Below are 12216 nucleotides of genomic sequence, written 5' to 3' on the forward strand. Positions count from 1 at the left end.
ACTGTAAGCAATGAAATGCTTTTGCTCTTATGAAACAGTTTTGGTGGTTGATAAATGCACGTTTATTCATCCATTCATCAGCAGTGGATGCAGCCGAAAAGTTTTTTACACTCGAAAGCTGTCAGGCGAACTTTGAACCATTTCCTGGTTTTATATTAACAATAGCACATGCCACAACTTCATCTTGCTGCTCTGGGAAGTCCCACAGACATCGTATTTAAGGAGGAGCCATATGTGGTGTGTCTGACACTCTTCCAGGATTCCTTCAGATGTGTTACACCTCTTAAGCTTCACACTACAGCAAAGCAAGAGCACCGCCCCAGAAAGAATGTCAACCAGCAAAGCGTGTGTTGTGGTAGCTCTGTGCTCCCTGGTTATCCTCTCCAGCTTCATCAGCAGCACAGACTCAGGTGAGTCCATTTGTTCATAATCTCTGTGAACGTCCTGTAAAAATCTATTCATGTGGCTTTAAAAAGGTTGTATACAAAGATTTCTTATACTTGGCTTTTGTGTTTACAGCGAGCTGCTGCATGAGATACACCAGGCGTCCACAACCCTGCAAACGACTTTTGGGCTACAGCATCCAGACCATAACCGGCTCCTGTGACATCAATGCCATTATGTGAGTTAACAGTTAATTGCAGATTAGAGCACTTAAATTAAGGTAGACAATCTTATAATATTGGCTACTAACAATTTACTGTAATGTTTGTGCAATCAGATTATTTTGCTCTTTGACATAAAATAAAGGTAAAATTTAAGATACTCTGGGACAAAAAAAAAAAAGTTAACCAAAAAAGTGCAATAGACTGTCATTTAAGACAAAATTCTCACAGATGGAAAACATCTGGATTTATAAAATGTCATTTTTTTGACAGTTTAATTAACCAAATGAATAAATGCTGCAGTTTTGCTTGAAGAGAATGAGTTACAGTTGTATATCAAAATTAATTACTGGACAAAAAAGAATAAGATTCAAAGATAATTTGACCACCCACAGGACAGGAAACGATAACAAGAGGTAATGACAGCATTTCCACAGTTTTTTGACGAGCCTCTTGCTTAACCTGCTGCTCTGTGTTCTTTCATGAACACTCTGTAAATCATTTACGAACAGATGAAAGGTGTGTGTGCATGTAAGGTATGCAGCTGAGCTTTTGTTTGAGCTTCCACAGTTCCGACTGAAGCTGGTTTAATCATGCGCCAGAGACTCGCAGGAGTGAGAAAACTAAAGCAATCATGTGACCGTTGTTATCTGTCTGTTTTACAGCTTCCACATTCCAGGCAGGTTTGTGTGCGCCGACCCTTCAGTGAAGTGGACCCAGAGAGGGATGAAGTGTGTGGAGTGAGTACAAGAAACAATCCCCTCGTGTCTTATTGTTAGTTTATTACCCTCAGCTGCTCACTGAATCAAATTTTGGATGTTGTTTGCAGCGAGAGGAGGGTGGCCGCTCAGGTCCTGATGAAGAAAGCTTCTGAAGCCTCCGTCACACCTGCTCTGCAGCAGCAGACGAACGCCTAACCCGGCAGAGAAAAACCTCCCAATCGGCTTTTCACTTTCCAAGAAACTGTAACGAGTGCAGCGAGGGATTTGTGTACATCTTTTTCTTTTATCTGTTCTGTTTTATAAACAGGGATGTGTAGTATTCTTAATACGCAATAAGCTATGCTAAAAGAAATCAAACGAGAAATGAAAACACTGTTTTTCTAAAACTCTTATTTATGTTGATGTTTAATAGCTCTGACATGTTTTCCTCAGAGTGGAAATATGAAACGTTTTGGTTCTCCAGAATAGATATAGATATTTTTAAAAGCCTTTATTCTTTTTATAAACTGGTTACACATTGTGCAAAAGTAAAATATTAAATATAATATAATGTATTAAATAGTGAATATCTGTCACAGTGTGTCGACCCCAAACTGAAACTGATAATGAGCAATATGAATAAACCTTTATCCTTCCTAATCCTTTCAAGCTTGTGTTTTATATGTCCTTTATACGCCCATCACTGTTAAGAGATCTCCTGTAAAGCTTCACTGAAGTTAAAGTAATAATTTCCTGTGCCACCTAGTTAAAAGTGACCTTTATTAATCTCACTTTACTCACTAAACTTTCTCCATTCCCACATTGTCCTGCCGAGCTTTAGCCCACAGTCCAGACAAGAGACATCTTGCTAATGAGATACATTCGTGTACATATAAAAATGTATTTGTATTAGAACAACAGAACGAGGTATTGGTTTACATTCACTTTAACCACAGAGGTAATTATTCTTTAGTCAGCTCATAGAATGATGGGAAACTCCCTGGTCTGAAGAGGGCAGGGGCCTGACCCAGGAGCTCAGCATGGTACTTTATCCACACATTTCCTTTTATACAGTCGCAGCTGAGGCAGATAAAGCCCACCCGAATGTCGCTCTTCCAACAACATTTGCCCCAGAAGGTGCTCAAATCCGACCGATGCTGATACTGATCCCTAATCACACAATGTATTTGAAGAATTTGATTTATAATGTCACAGTATTACTAATATATGCACTGTTTTAACATGATGAAGCATTGAATAAAGAGATGAGGAGGTACCATGATTTATTATTAGACAATAAATCACTTTTAAACCACTGTTTGGGAACAGCCTAGAACTAAGTTTGATAAACGAGCACAACACATCGAGTCAATAAGGAATCATACCGAGGCAACGAAATTGAAATACCTCTGGGCCAAGAGGCATTTGTTACAGGGCTGCGCGTGGTCTGGCAAAGAGAAAGCAAACATTCTTTAAAATAAGCATTTCATACCAGTCTGTAATGACTGCTGCCTCAGTTTGTAGGTTTGTTGTTGTTTTGCTCATTTCTTCTCCAAACAGGAGGCGAATGGACACTGATCTTCTTTAAATATAACCGATAGATAAGAGCCTCACACAAACCCAGATTAAAGAAACCAAACTATCCTTTGCGTTATGACTGACACTTTTAATGCAGCGCTGCTCCAAGCTTCTATATCTGTGTCCATTTGGACCTCTTAGTAAATTTGAACTGATCCTTTGTGGGTTTAAACAAAACATAGCTGCATATTCTGAGGGATTGAAGTCCTCATGATGTAAAATTCAGCAACAAAGACAAAGAAAAGCTGTCTTCTAGGTATTCCAGACATTATTACATCAGATGTAATGATAGATTGCTTATGATTTACCTTGCACTTAGACTGTAGGCTTATTTAGGTCCAACTAAATGCTTTTCTGAATTTCACATGTCAGCAGAGCTGCTGTTTGAGGGGACCAGTCACAGCAGACTTGGCTTTTTGTGAAGGTGGCGCCCCCTGGCTTCACAAACATGTGGCAGAAACTAGCACTCTGCTGGCTATTTCATGAGTACTTTAGACAAACAGTAAAGCTACACAACAGGGGAAAAAATTCAAAGTCACTCGAAAAAGAATAAAGAAAAGCATTATTTACAGAGATTACAGCCAAGCAGGGGTTCAAATAGGGTTGTACATGGTAGAACTGTAGATAAAACAAGGTGGCACATCACAGTCATTAATAAGTCTGATAACAATAATAACTTTAACAATTGCCTCTGAAGGAGAGAATGATATAAAGAAATATCAAAAGAAATAAAAAAACACACATTTCAAACACTCTAGTATACAGTTAAACATTCAGTTTTACGTCAGATTTTAAGGACAGACATTTTTTCAACAACGTATGTAAAAAAGAGAGTATAATAAAGCTTGTTTAGCTGATATGAAATTAAATTTAGCTCCCATTAGAGGCGAGGTGAAACAAGTAGAAGGCTGCAGGCTTTTTCATTCTCCTTTTCATTTCTTTTCTCTTTTTCACAGCACACATCACGGAAACATCGGATTATTTATTATTCATTGATTATGTTTCCAGCTCAGCACCACACAGCTTTGCTCTGTGGTCACTTTAGATTTTTGTAGGCTCTTGATGGCGTCTTTGTGGCCTCTTTAACATCAACATTAAAAGGTAGTGTGTGCAGGCCTCAAACAGAGATTTGTATTTATGACAGTCATGTTACATCCCACAACTGTAGGGGGAGCCAAAGAGCAAAAGATTAGGCAAATCATCTCCTTTAACTTGATAATAATGAATTTGATTGAATTGGACTGTCTTCAGATGACTTTTGTTGTGAGTTGGAGTCTTGGAGCGCTCTGGATTTTGATGAGGACGTGGTTTGTGTTGCACAGAAACAAACGTGGAACAAATCGACATTTAGCTGCTTGACAATTAACCTCAAAATGGTTTCAAGCAGCTTTTCTAAATACTGAAAATGGTCTTTTATGTCGATGCTTATGCTTCGATGATTTTTTAAATCCTTTTTCGTTTGTTTGTTTGCTTGTAAAAAAGAAACCCATCCATATCGGTAAAAAGGGACCGTACACATCAACACACTGGTAGTGTCACTTTCCAGCTGAATTCAGGCTCGGTTTGACTTTGTTTGACTGTAGGGAGACAGTTCAACTTGCTCTACCTGATTTTCCCAGTGAAAATAAACATGTTTTCAGATGAACATCCCAAAAGAACAAGGATAAAGCAGTGATTTACCCATTTCCTTTCCATCAAGCCGTCTCCACCACATTCAGGGTGAACCTGCAATCACCAAGATCATCTCCACTCTGTAAAGCCTGCCGCAGTTTTTCCCAAAACACCTCAGGGTGATTTGCGGCTCGTGGCCAGCTCAAGTAGGTTTGCCTCTTCAGCAGTTTCCGCATGCGATGGAAAGGAGACAGCAAGTAGGTGGGAATCTCCTCCAGAAATACCAGGATCAACACATCCCGATGCTCGTCAAAAAGACGGAAACTGTGGAGGGAAGATGGAAGAAGACCAGACTGAAATTATTCAGAGTTCAGGACACAATAAAAGGTGGAAAAGGAGAAAGATAATAAAAATTACTCTGAAGTACAGCTGCTCAGAGATCCAAAACAACTCACAGATGTCGCAAGATGAAAATAAACTAACTCAGAATCTCAGAATGATGCAGTGGTGATTACAGATGTAAAAATAGCTTCAGAGACACAAACCAACAAAATGATCACACGACCACAAACGCATAAAAACATCACAGTGATGTAAAGTGTGAAACGATCTCCAACGGCAATGACCTCAAAGACGTGCAAAATAACTACAAAGAGACACAAAATTACTTCAAAGAGACAGAAAAAGTTAATCAAGATAGGAAAAAAATCACTTTTAGTCTGGGTATCCTTCTCTTCTACTGTTAGGCCTGGGGCCCTCAACATATCTGTGCCCAGGGCCCCCCCTGCTCCATAATCTGTCCGTGTTTAAACCATCAGATTACCTGGCTGTCTGGACCTCTCTGGAGCACCATTCACTCTCGAGGTATCTGCGGCTGATAACACAGATGGTCTTCCTGCTTCCATAGATGGCATCTGTGATGTTATCTATAATGGCCCTCCCTGGGGAGGAGAAGAGCCAATAGAAAAGAGTCAGTAAAAGATCTGGAGGTTTGTATTCCCTCAGTTCAGTAAAGCAGAGAGCTAAATCTGCCCCCCGATTTTTGGCTAATTCATTTAAATGATCAAATGATGATGATTAAATTAAATAGATTCAGCAACATCTTTAGTATTTGTAGTCATGTGTAATGGTTTTATGAGTCACTATAATGTATTTTATTATTGAAACTAATTAAAAACTGTAATTTCTTTCTTTTTTTTATTTATTTGCAGGGGACAGATATGTTTATCATTTGATTGTGAGAGTTAGAAATGTACGTAGATATGAGCTTTCAACCAAAAACTGCAAACTTGTGCTGTCCTTCACTTCAGATTTGGTTTACCTATCCCACCAGTGCTTGTTCATACAACACAATACTGTGGCTATCTGGCACATAAATCAAAATACGGTAAGTAGCATCTGAAATGCAGCAGAAGCTGTGTGTGCCAACACATTAATGACTCCTCTATATACTAAACCCAGATGGGACATTCTGTAAAATGCATAAAAAAAGGAATACAATGATTTGCAAATCCTTTTAAACCTATATTCAGTTGAATACACTACAAAGACATGATATTTAATGTTCAAACTGATAAACTTTATTGCTTTTTGCACTAATTTTGAATTTGATGCCTGCAACATGATCCAAAAAAGCTGGAACAGGAGCATGTTTACCACTGTATTACATCGCCTTTCCTTTAAACAGCACCTGGCGACCTTTTAGGAAGTAAGGACACTAATTGCTGAAGCTTTTTAGGCGCTCTTTTCAGAAACAAACATGCACCTGTCCCAGCCACTTTTCTTTGGAACACGTTGCAGGCATCAAATTCAAAGTGAGTGAACAATGTTTTACAAAATGTCCCAGCTTCACTGGAACTGGGGTTTGTAGTAAACTAGAAGATAGTCTGGATTTCACTCAAGCTGCTCTACTGGAGGCCCATAATAAACGCATGGGGCTGGGAATCAACCTTTTTCATTAAAGAAAAGGCCCCCTGTTTTGGCAAATGTGTGTCTAATTAGTCAACATATCTGTTGCCAGCAGAGTTTTAGAAATCTGTCTAATGAGTTTTCACTGAAAACCACAAACTTGAACCTCTGCAGAAGGAAAAATGAAAGGCTTCACTGGAATCAGTAGGATTAATTCACCCAATGAATTCAATCACAGTCCATCTAAAAGAAATAATGGTATTTCCATGGCGATTAAAGTGATGAACTCTTTTATTTTAGGTCGCCTGTTGTTTGGCAGCTTGTGTAAACGCAGACTTACCTGGTTCAAAGTCTCGATGGTGCAGACACAACCTCCAGCCCTGCTGTCCTTCCAGTTTTGGTAAGAGCTCGCCGATAACCCAAGGCTCATCATGGGTGTTGTAGGAGATAAAGGCGTCATACTGATTAGGAGCTTGCTTATTCTTGTACTTTGTGTCAAACAGCCAAGCCAAGAAGATGTTGTAGGCATAAACCAGCTGCCACTTCATGAAATGGTGGGTGAAGGATGCCACCATCAAACAGAGGATCATACAAGTGGTGGAGGCATAGTAGATAAAGCCAGTGTCCACTGAGCACAATCGTGTGTCGAAGTCCAACAACCTTTTATTTTTAAAATCAGCTGGCTCGCTGCAATTAAACGTATAGCCGTAAGCAACTTGTGTTTGTACACTGATTTCCATCCAGTTGATGAAAAAGGCGTTATCACAGTCACAGGTGAAGCTGTTCCCCTGAAAGTCCAGAAAAACTAAAGCTGGTAGGGAATTTATTACTTCTTTAGTTATAACTGAGAATTGATTGTTTTTTGCCTGCAAGAACTGCAACTTGGTCAGGTTGGCATCTATAAAGAAATCCAGCAACTTCAGAACTGTTCTGGATATGTAGAGGCTTTTAAGGTTTTGAATCGGTAAAAACAGTTGCGGAGAGAGATTGCTGAACTCGTTTGCGCTAAGGTCAAGTGTTTCGAGATTAGGTGTGTAGTTAAACGTGTCTTTGTGCAGATAGGTTAGATGAATGTTCCTGGCACTGAACAGTGTCAGATTTGTCAGACCTTGCAAAAAGTTAATGGGTAAATGAGACTTTAACCTGTGATGCTGTCCAGGTATGGACAGCTCCCTCAAATGGGAAAGGTTAGAAAACGGTGGATTTGTCAAAACTGTATCCTTCTTATATGAAAAGTGATTGTCCCGCAAGTCCAGTCTTCTTAGGTTGGTAAGAGCATTAAAAGCACCGGTGTTTATGTCATCTTCTCTGATCAAATTTGACTGAAGCTGAATTTCTAAAAGATTTGTCAAGCCAAAAAAACTATTATTATGCAGCTGCTTAATTTGATTTTCATGTAATGATAAGTTTTGGAGGGACTTCAAGCCTTCAAATTCCTTCGGTTGAATAGCAGTTAGTTTATTTCCATTTAGATATAGCCTTGTAAGGTTTCCCAAGTGTTTTCTGAATGCGCCCTTCAGTTTGACTATTTGGCTGGTCTGTAACTTCAGAACTTGCAACAGTACCAGATCTTTGAAAACACATTCTTCAAGAGCTGGGATTGAATTCTGATAGAGACTTAGCTGTGTGAGCTTTGTCTGGTTGTCAAAATCGTAACAATAAAGCACGCTGATGTTGTTGCTGCTTAGATCCAGCTTGGAAAGAAAAGGTAGGTTCCTTGTGGCGGATGGGACACATGAAAGTCTGTTTCTACTCAGAGTCAGAATCCTCAAACTCGTGAGTGATCTGAAAGCGTTCTCGTGGATAAAGTGTATCCGATTGTCTGTTAAGTCCAACTCAGTCACGTTAACACACAGCTTGAAAAAATAGGGGCCGACAAAGTTAAGCTTGTTTCTTCGAAACTGCAGTTTGGACATTGTTGGGATGGCGCAGGACATGTTGATGAGAGCGCCCAGGTTTTTAGTCATTTTGTTCATCCTCAGAGAAGTTAGAGACAAGTTCACTGCTCCAAGTAATGCCTGCATGTCATGAAGAGCCAGTGGGAGCCCACTAATATCGAGGCTGGACACTCGACTGAGGAAAGTGCTGTTACGCACATCCCAAATCATTGGTTTTTTACTTGAGAACTCACCAATGTTAAAACGTGTGAGATTAGTAAAAACATCACCAGTGATCCTGAAGTCCTTGAAGGCATTTTGAGACAAATCAATGGCAGAAAGTTCAAGTGAGCGGTTTGTCAGTTCCCATGAATGAAAAGTGTTTAAATCATTTTTTATAAGTACCACCTCATGTAGCTTTGGCAGATGCTGCAATATCAGACGAACTTTTGCAAGTTTTTGCAGTTTGTTGTAAGACATATCCAAGAACTTTAAGTTTGTCATGGACTTAAAAGCAGTGGCTGCCACTACTTTGATGTGATTGCTAGCAATTCTGAGCTCAATGAGGCTGCTCAAACCATCAAAAACATTCTCTCCCAGATGAACAAGTTTGTTGTTATTGAGGTTTAACTTCTGCAGGGAAATCAAGCTGGCAAAAGCACGGCTGTCGATGTGAGAAATGTTGTTGCGATTTATGTCCAACCGTCTCAGAACTGTTAGAGCTGTGAAATCTGATGGTTGTATTCTTGAGATTCTGTTTGCAGATAGATCGAAGGTCACCACTGTTTGAGGAACATCTCGAGGAACAGCTGTTAGTTTATTGCCCACACATATGGCTCCATTGTTGGTGATTCGGCAGTTTTTCAGGATAAACCCTCGAACAGGAATAACAAAGATGCCAACGTACATCAAGAGGAAGATAATGCAAAGTTTAAAATGTTTTGAGCCGCCTTCCAATCTCATTTTTAAATCTTTTTCACAAATTGAATAGTTCAACTAACACTGAACTGCAATTTTTCAACCCGTAGTCCTCTGAGTCATTGTAACTTCAGCCGGTGAACCTGGAGATTTGATTAAATTTGTAAGATTATAACATTATCGTAAGTCATCCACATATTTTGATGCCGTCGTTGTGAAATCAATAGGGCAACAAATCATATAACAGACTGTTTACACTTACTGAGTAGGTGAGAAGGTTAATCAAGTATACTTGCTGCAAAAAAAGCTTGAATAAGATGGTCCTTTTAGATCAGAGGAGGGACTGCGTCTTAAAGCGCGTGTGAGACAATTTGTCTAAAAATGTCCATGTCCTCTTTTGATGAAACCACCGTGGAAGTGAAATTAGATTGGGGGTTGGGGTGTTTCTTTTATTCATTTCTGAATGTGGGATTTGGCACTGAAAGTCAAATGCCACAGCTTTTTATGTTGTGTTGTGGCTTTTGTAGCGTGTGATCTTTCTGGGCCACTGTATCATGAATAAGAGCTGATGCATTTGTACATTTCTGAATTAGATAAAAACAAATTTGATGTTTGATGTTTTTGGACACTGATGTTTCCCTTCTCTTTATAATGCGTCATACTGAAAGCTGTGGAATTAACCATTTCCTCAAAAACAAATCCACTAACACAGCAGTTGAAATCAACACAATCATCTTTAAAAACACATTTAACTTCATCAATCTTCTTGTGTCAGTGGTTTTGGGGATGAAAATCAGGTCAATTTCTAATTTAAATGAAAGCTCATCCTGACAGGAAACAGTGTAGTAAGTGAACTGCATTCACCAAAAATTGTTATTTCATAATTATGCCTTACTTTCCCAAAAAGTCTAATGGCAGTTTATTTTCATTGAAGTGTCACAAAACATACTCCAGTGGCCTGAGTTCTTGAATGCAACTTTTTCTTTCATGTATGGATACGTGTGATATTTTGAGAAGCTGTTAAACCTGCCCAACAATAGGTTTAACAGGTTTAACAGGAAAATAAATCAATAAATGGAAAATAAATAAATATTTAGAGGTGCTGTGTTGTGTTTTAACTTTGGATATATAAAGCATGAGGATAGCTTTCAGTAATAAAAACTCTCTCACACATCAGGTCAATCCAGTCAAAACAACTATGGCCCATTTAGTTATATATTTGTCTATACCCTTCAATACAACCCACAGCAGCTTCCTGTGAAGCACCGCCCCGTCTTTGTTTTTTTAATAAGCCTTATAGTGGGTGGGCACAACTTTAAATCATTAATTCATCCATGACACATTGGGTTTTTCACTTCAATTCAGTTTATTATTATAACGCCAAATCACAACAAAGTCATCTTAAGTCAAATTTTATCTCAAGGCTTAACCCAAAGAAACCTGCAACTCAAAAACACCACTTTTTACGGTGCTTGGTGTCACTGAAAACCTGCTTAATTACATCTTTCAACACAAATAAAACTGCTCCGACATTCTCCTTCTTGGGCGTGAGCAGCCTTGATCTGACAGTTGACAGGAAAGCAGGCGGAGGTAGTGGGGGGATGATGTGCAGAAAAACGTCTCAGGTCAGGTTTCAAACCCAGGAGGAACTGCAGCCTCTGATCACGGGACGCCTGCTCAACCTGTGAACTATTGTTGCTCTTCAGAAAATGCAGTGTGGCTTAACTTAATAATGACGGAATAGATAATATTAATGCTACTCTTGCTACCTCGGAGAGTCTGACAAAATAAAGAAAAAAAAAATCATCCCAGTTCGAGAGCAGGAAAATTAGATCACATAAAGCTGAAAAAAACTTCATGTGACTCAACATGATGGATGCGAAGTGAAAGCTGGGGTAATTCCTTCAGTGACTGCATACTCGATTAGTATTTCTAATAATAATAATGACTTAACTCACGGAACAGATTTTTTGTCATGAATGAAGTGCGTCATTCAGAAAAAAATTCTTTTTTCAATGAATCAGTGCTTGGAAAATGTCCACTCTTACCCAATCAGAGAACTGTTTCCCTTTTTTTTGTTGTTTTAACTGGACTAAAACCACTTCTGCAGTCTGGCTTTTGTTGAATAGCTACAGAATGTAATGTATAATCTGTTGTGCATGTTTTTCTGTGGTTGTATTTATCCTGGTTAATTATCCCCTGATATATAAAACCTTAAAATGAAAAGAACGTTTACCTTTTTTGTCACATAACTGTTGATATATCTGGTATCTGATAACAAAAGTCGAGTACAACAACAATTTAAGAATTTTCGTGTCCACAGAATAAGATAAGCCATCAGTATATAAACATTAAGTGATTTTCTTTGAGAGAATTAAATTGCCACCACAATGTGGGAAAATGTTTTCTTTAAGCTCATGGATACACTAAACCCTTAAATTGAGGGGATGTGTTATTGATGCTGCTCAGCCTCAGCTTAATATTTCTGAACCACAATGAAAATAATTGTGTTGATAGTTATCTGATCCCGGTGGTTTCAACAGGGGAAATGTGTATACCTTTACTGAAACAACCAGATTTGTGATGTTTAACTGCAAAGTTGAGCATTTTAGACACATTAGAGCTCATTAGAGAAGTGGTTAGTGTGAAAGGTGGTGAGTAGTTTGAGGAACAGAGGTCCCACAGGGCTGTGCCTTTACAGAACTGAAACTGATGTGAAATATGCATGTTGTCTTTTTTTAATCTCTTCTTCTCATAAGCTCATCTGAACAACTACTGTCACCACCTTCGTGTTTAATACAAAAAACAGTTCCTAATGTTGTTAGAGTTTGTGGGTTTTGTTCATTTGGTTTTAGTTTACGGGTTGTTGCTCTTTTAGTTCATTCACTGCCTTTTACCTTTGAGCTTTATTCTTTGTGTGCTCTGTTTTAGTTTTTGTCATCTTTGTGTTATTCTGTTAGTTTGATAGTTAGTCTTTGGTTTAGTTTGCCGTAAATTCCGGACTATAGAGCGTCCCTG

The 12216-nt window shown here is 38.8% G+C and overlaps 2 protein-coding genes across 2 annotated transcripts; one reads left to right on the forward strand and one right to left on the reverse strand.

The window, feature by feature from the left end:
- The first annotated feature begins 230 nt into the window (after positions 1-230).
- ccl20b (chemokine (C-C motif) ligand 20b) lies at positions 231-1971 on the forward strand. The gene is made up of 4 exons (XM_072378322.1): positions 231-410; positions 520-622; positions 1271-1345; positions 1435-1971. The coding sequence occupies exons 1-4, from the start codon at positions 329-331 to the stop codon at positions 1520-1522; spliced, it is 348 nt and encodes a 115-aa protein (XP_072234423.1). The 5' UTR covers positions 231-328; the 3' UTR covers positions 1523-1971.
- Positions 1972-4419: 2448 nt separating this feature from the next.
- Positions 4420-9236, reverse strand: tlr22 (toll-like receptor 22). Its single transcript, XM_072378540.1, has 3 exons — positions 6744-9236; positions 5319-5436; positions 4420-4819 (listed from the first exon to the last, which is right to left on the reverse strand). Exons 1-3 carry the CDS (start codon positions 9187-9189, stop codon positions 4579-4581), a joined length of 2805 nt encoding a protein of 934 aa, XP_072234641.1. The 5' UTR covers positions 9190-9236; the 3' UTR covers positions 4420-4578.
- Between the last annotated feature and the right edge of the window lie 2980 nt (positions 9237-12216).

The sequence above is a fragment of the Leuresthes tenuis genome, unplaced genomic scaffold (genome assembly GCF_036924035.1).
Source record: "Leuresthes tenuis unplaced genomic scaffold, fLeuTen1.0.hap1 SCAF_24, whole genome shotgun sequence".
Classification (NCBI taxonomy): Eukaryota; Metazoa; Chordata; class Actinopteri; order Atheriniformes; family Atherinopsidae; genus Leuresthes; species Leuresthes tenuis.

Bases quoted from the DNA above. Each gene is read 5' to 3' on its own strand.
- ccl20b (XM_072378322.1), top strand. From the start codon at position 329: ATGTCAACCAGCAAAGCGTGTGTTGTGGTAGCTCTGTGCTCCCTGGTT. The intron at 411-519 runs GTGAGTCCATTT...TTGTGTTTACAG, and splicing joins CATCAGCAGCACAGACTCAG to CGAGCTGCTGCATGAGATAC. The intron at 623-1,270 runs GTGAGTTAACAG...TCTGTTTTACAG, and splicing joins TGTGACATCAATGCCATTAT to CTTCCACATTCCAGGCAGGT.
- tlr22 (XM_072378540.1), bottom strand. From the start codon at position 9,189: ATGTACGTTGGCATCTTTGTTATTCCTGTTCGAGGGTTTATCCTGAAA. The intron at 5,437-6,743 runs GTAAGTCTGCGT...TCTCCTCCCCAG, and splicing joins CCATCGAGACTTTGAACCAG to GGAGGGCCATTATAGATAAC. The intron at 4,820-5,318 runs GTAATCTGATGG...TTCCCTCCACAG, and splicing joins AGAGAGGTCCAGACAGCCAG to TTTCCGTCTTTTTGACGAGC.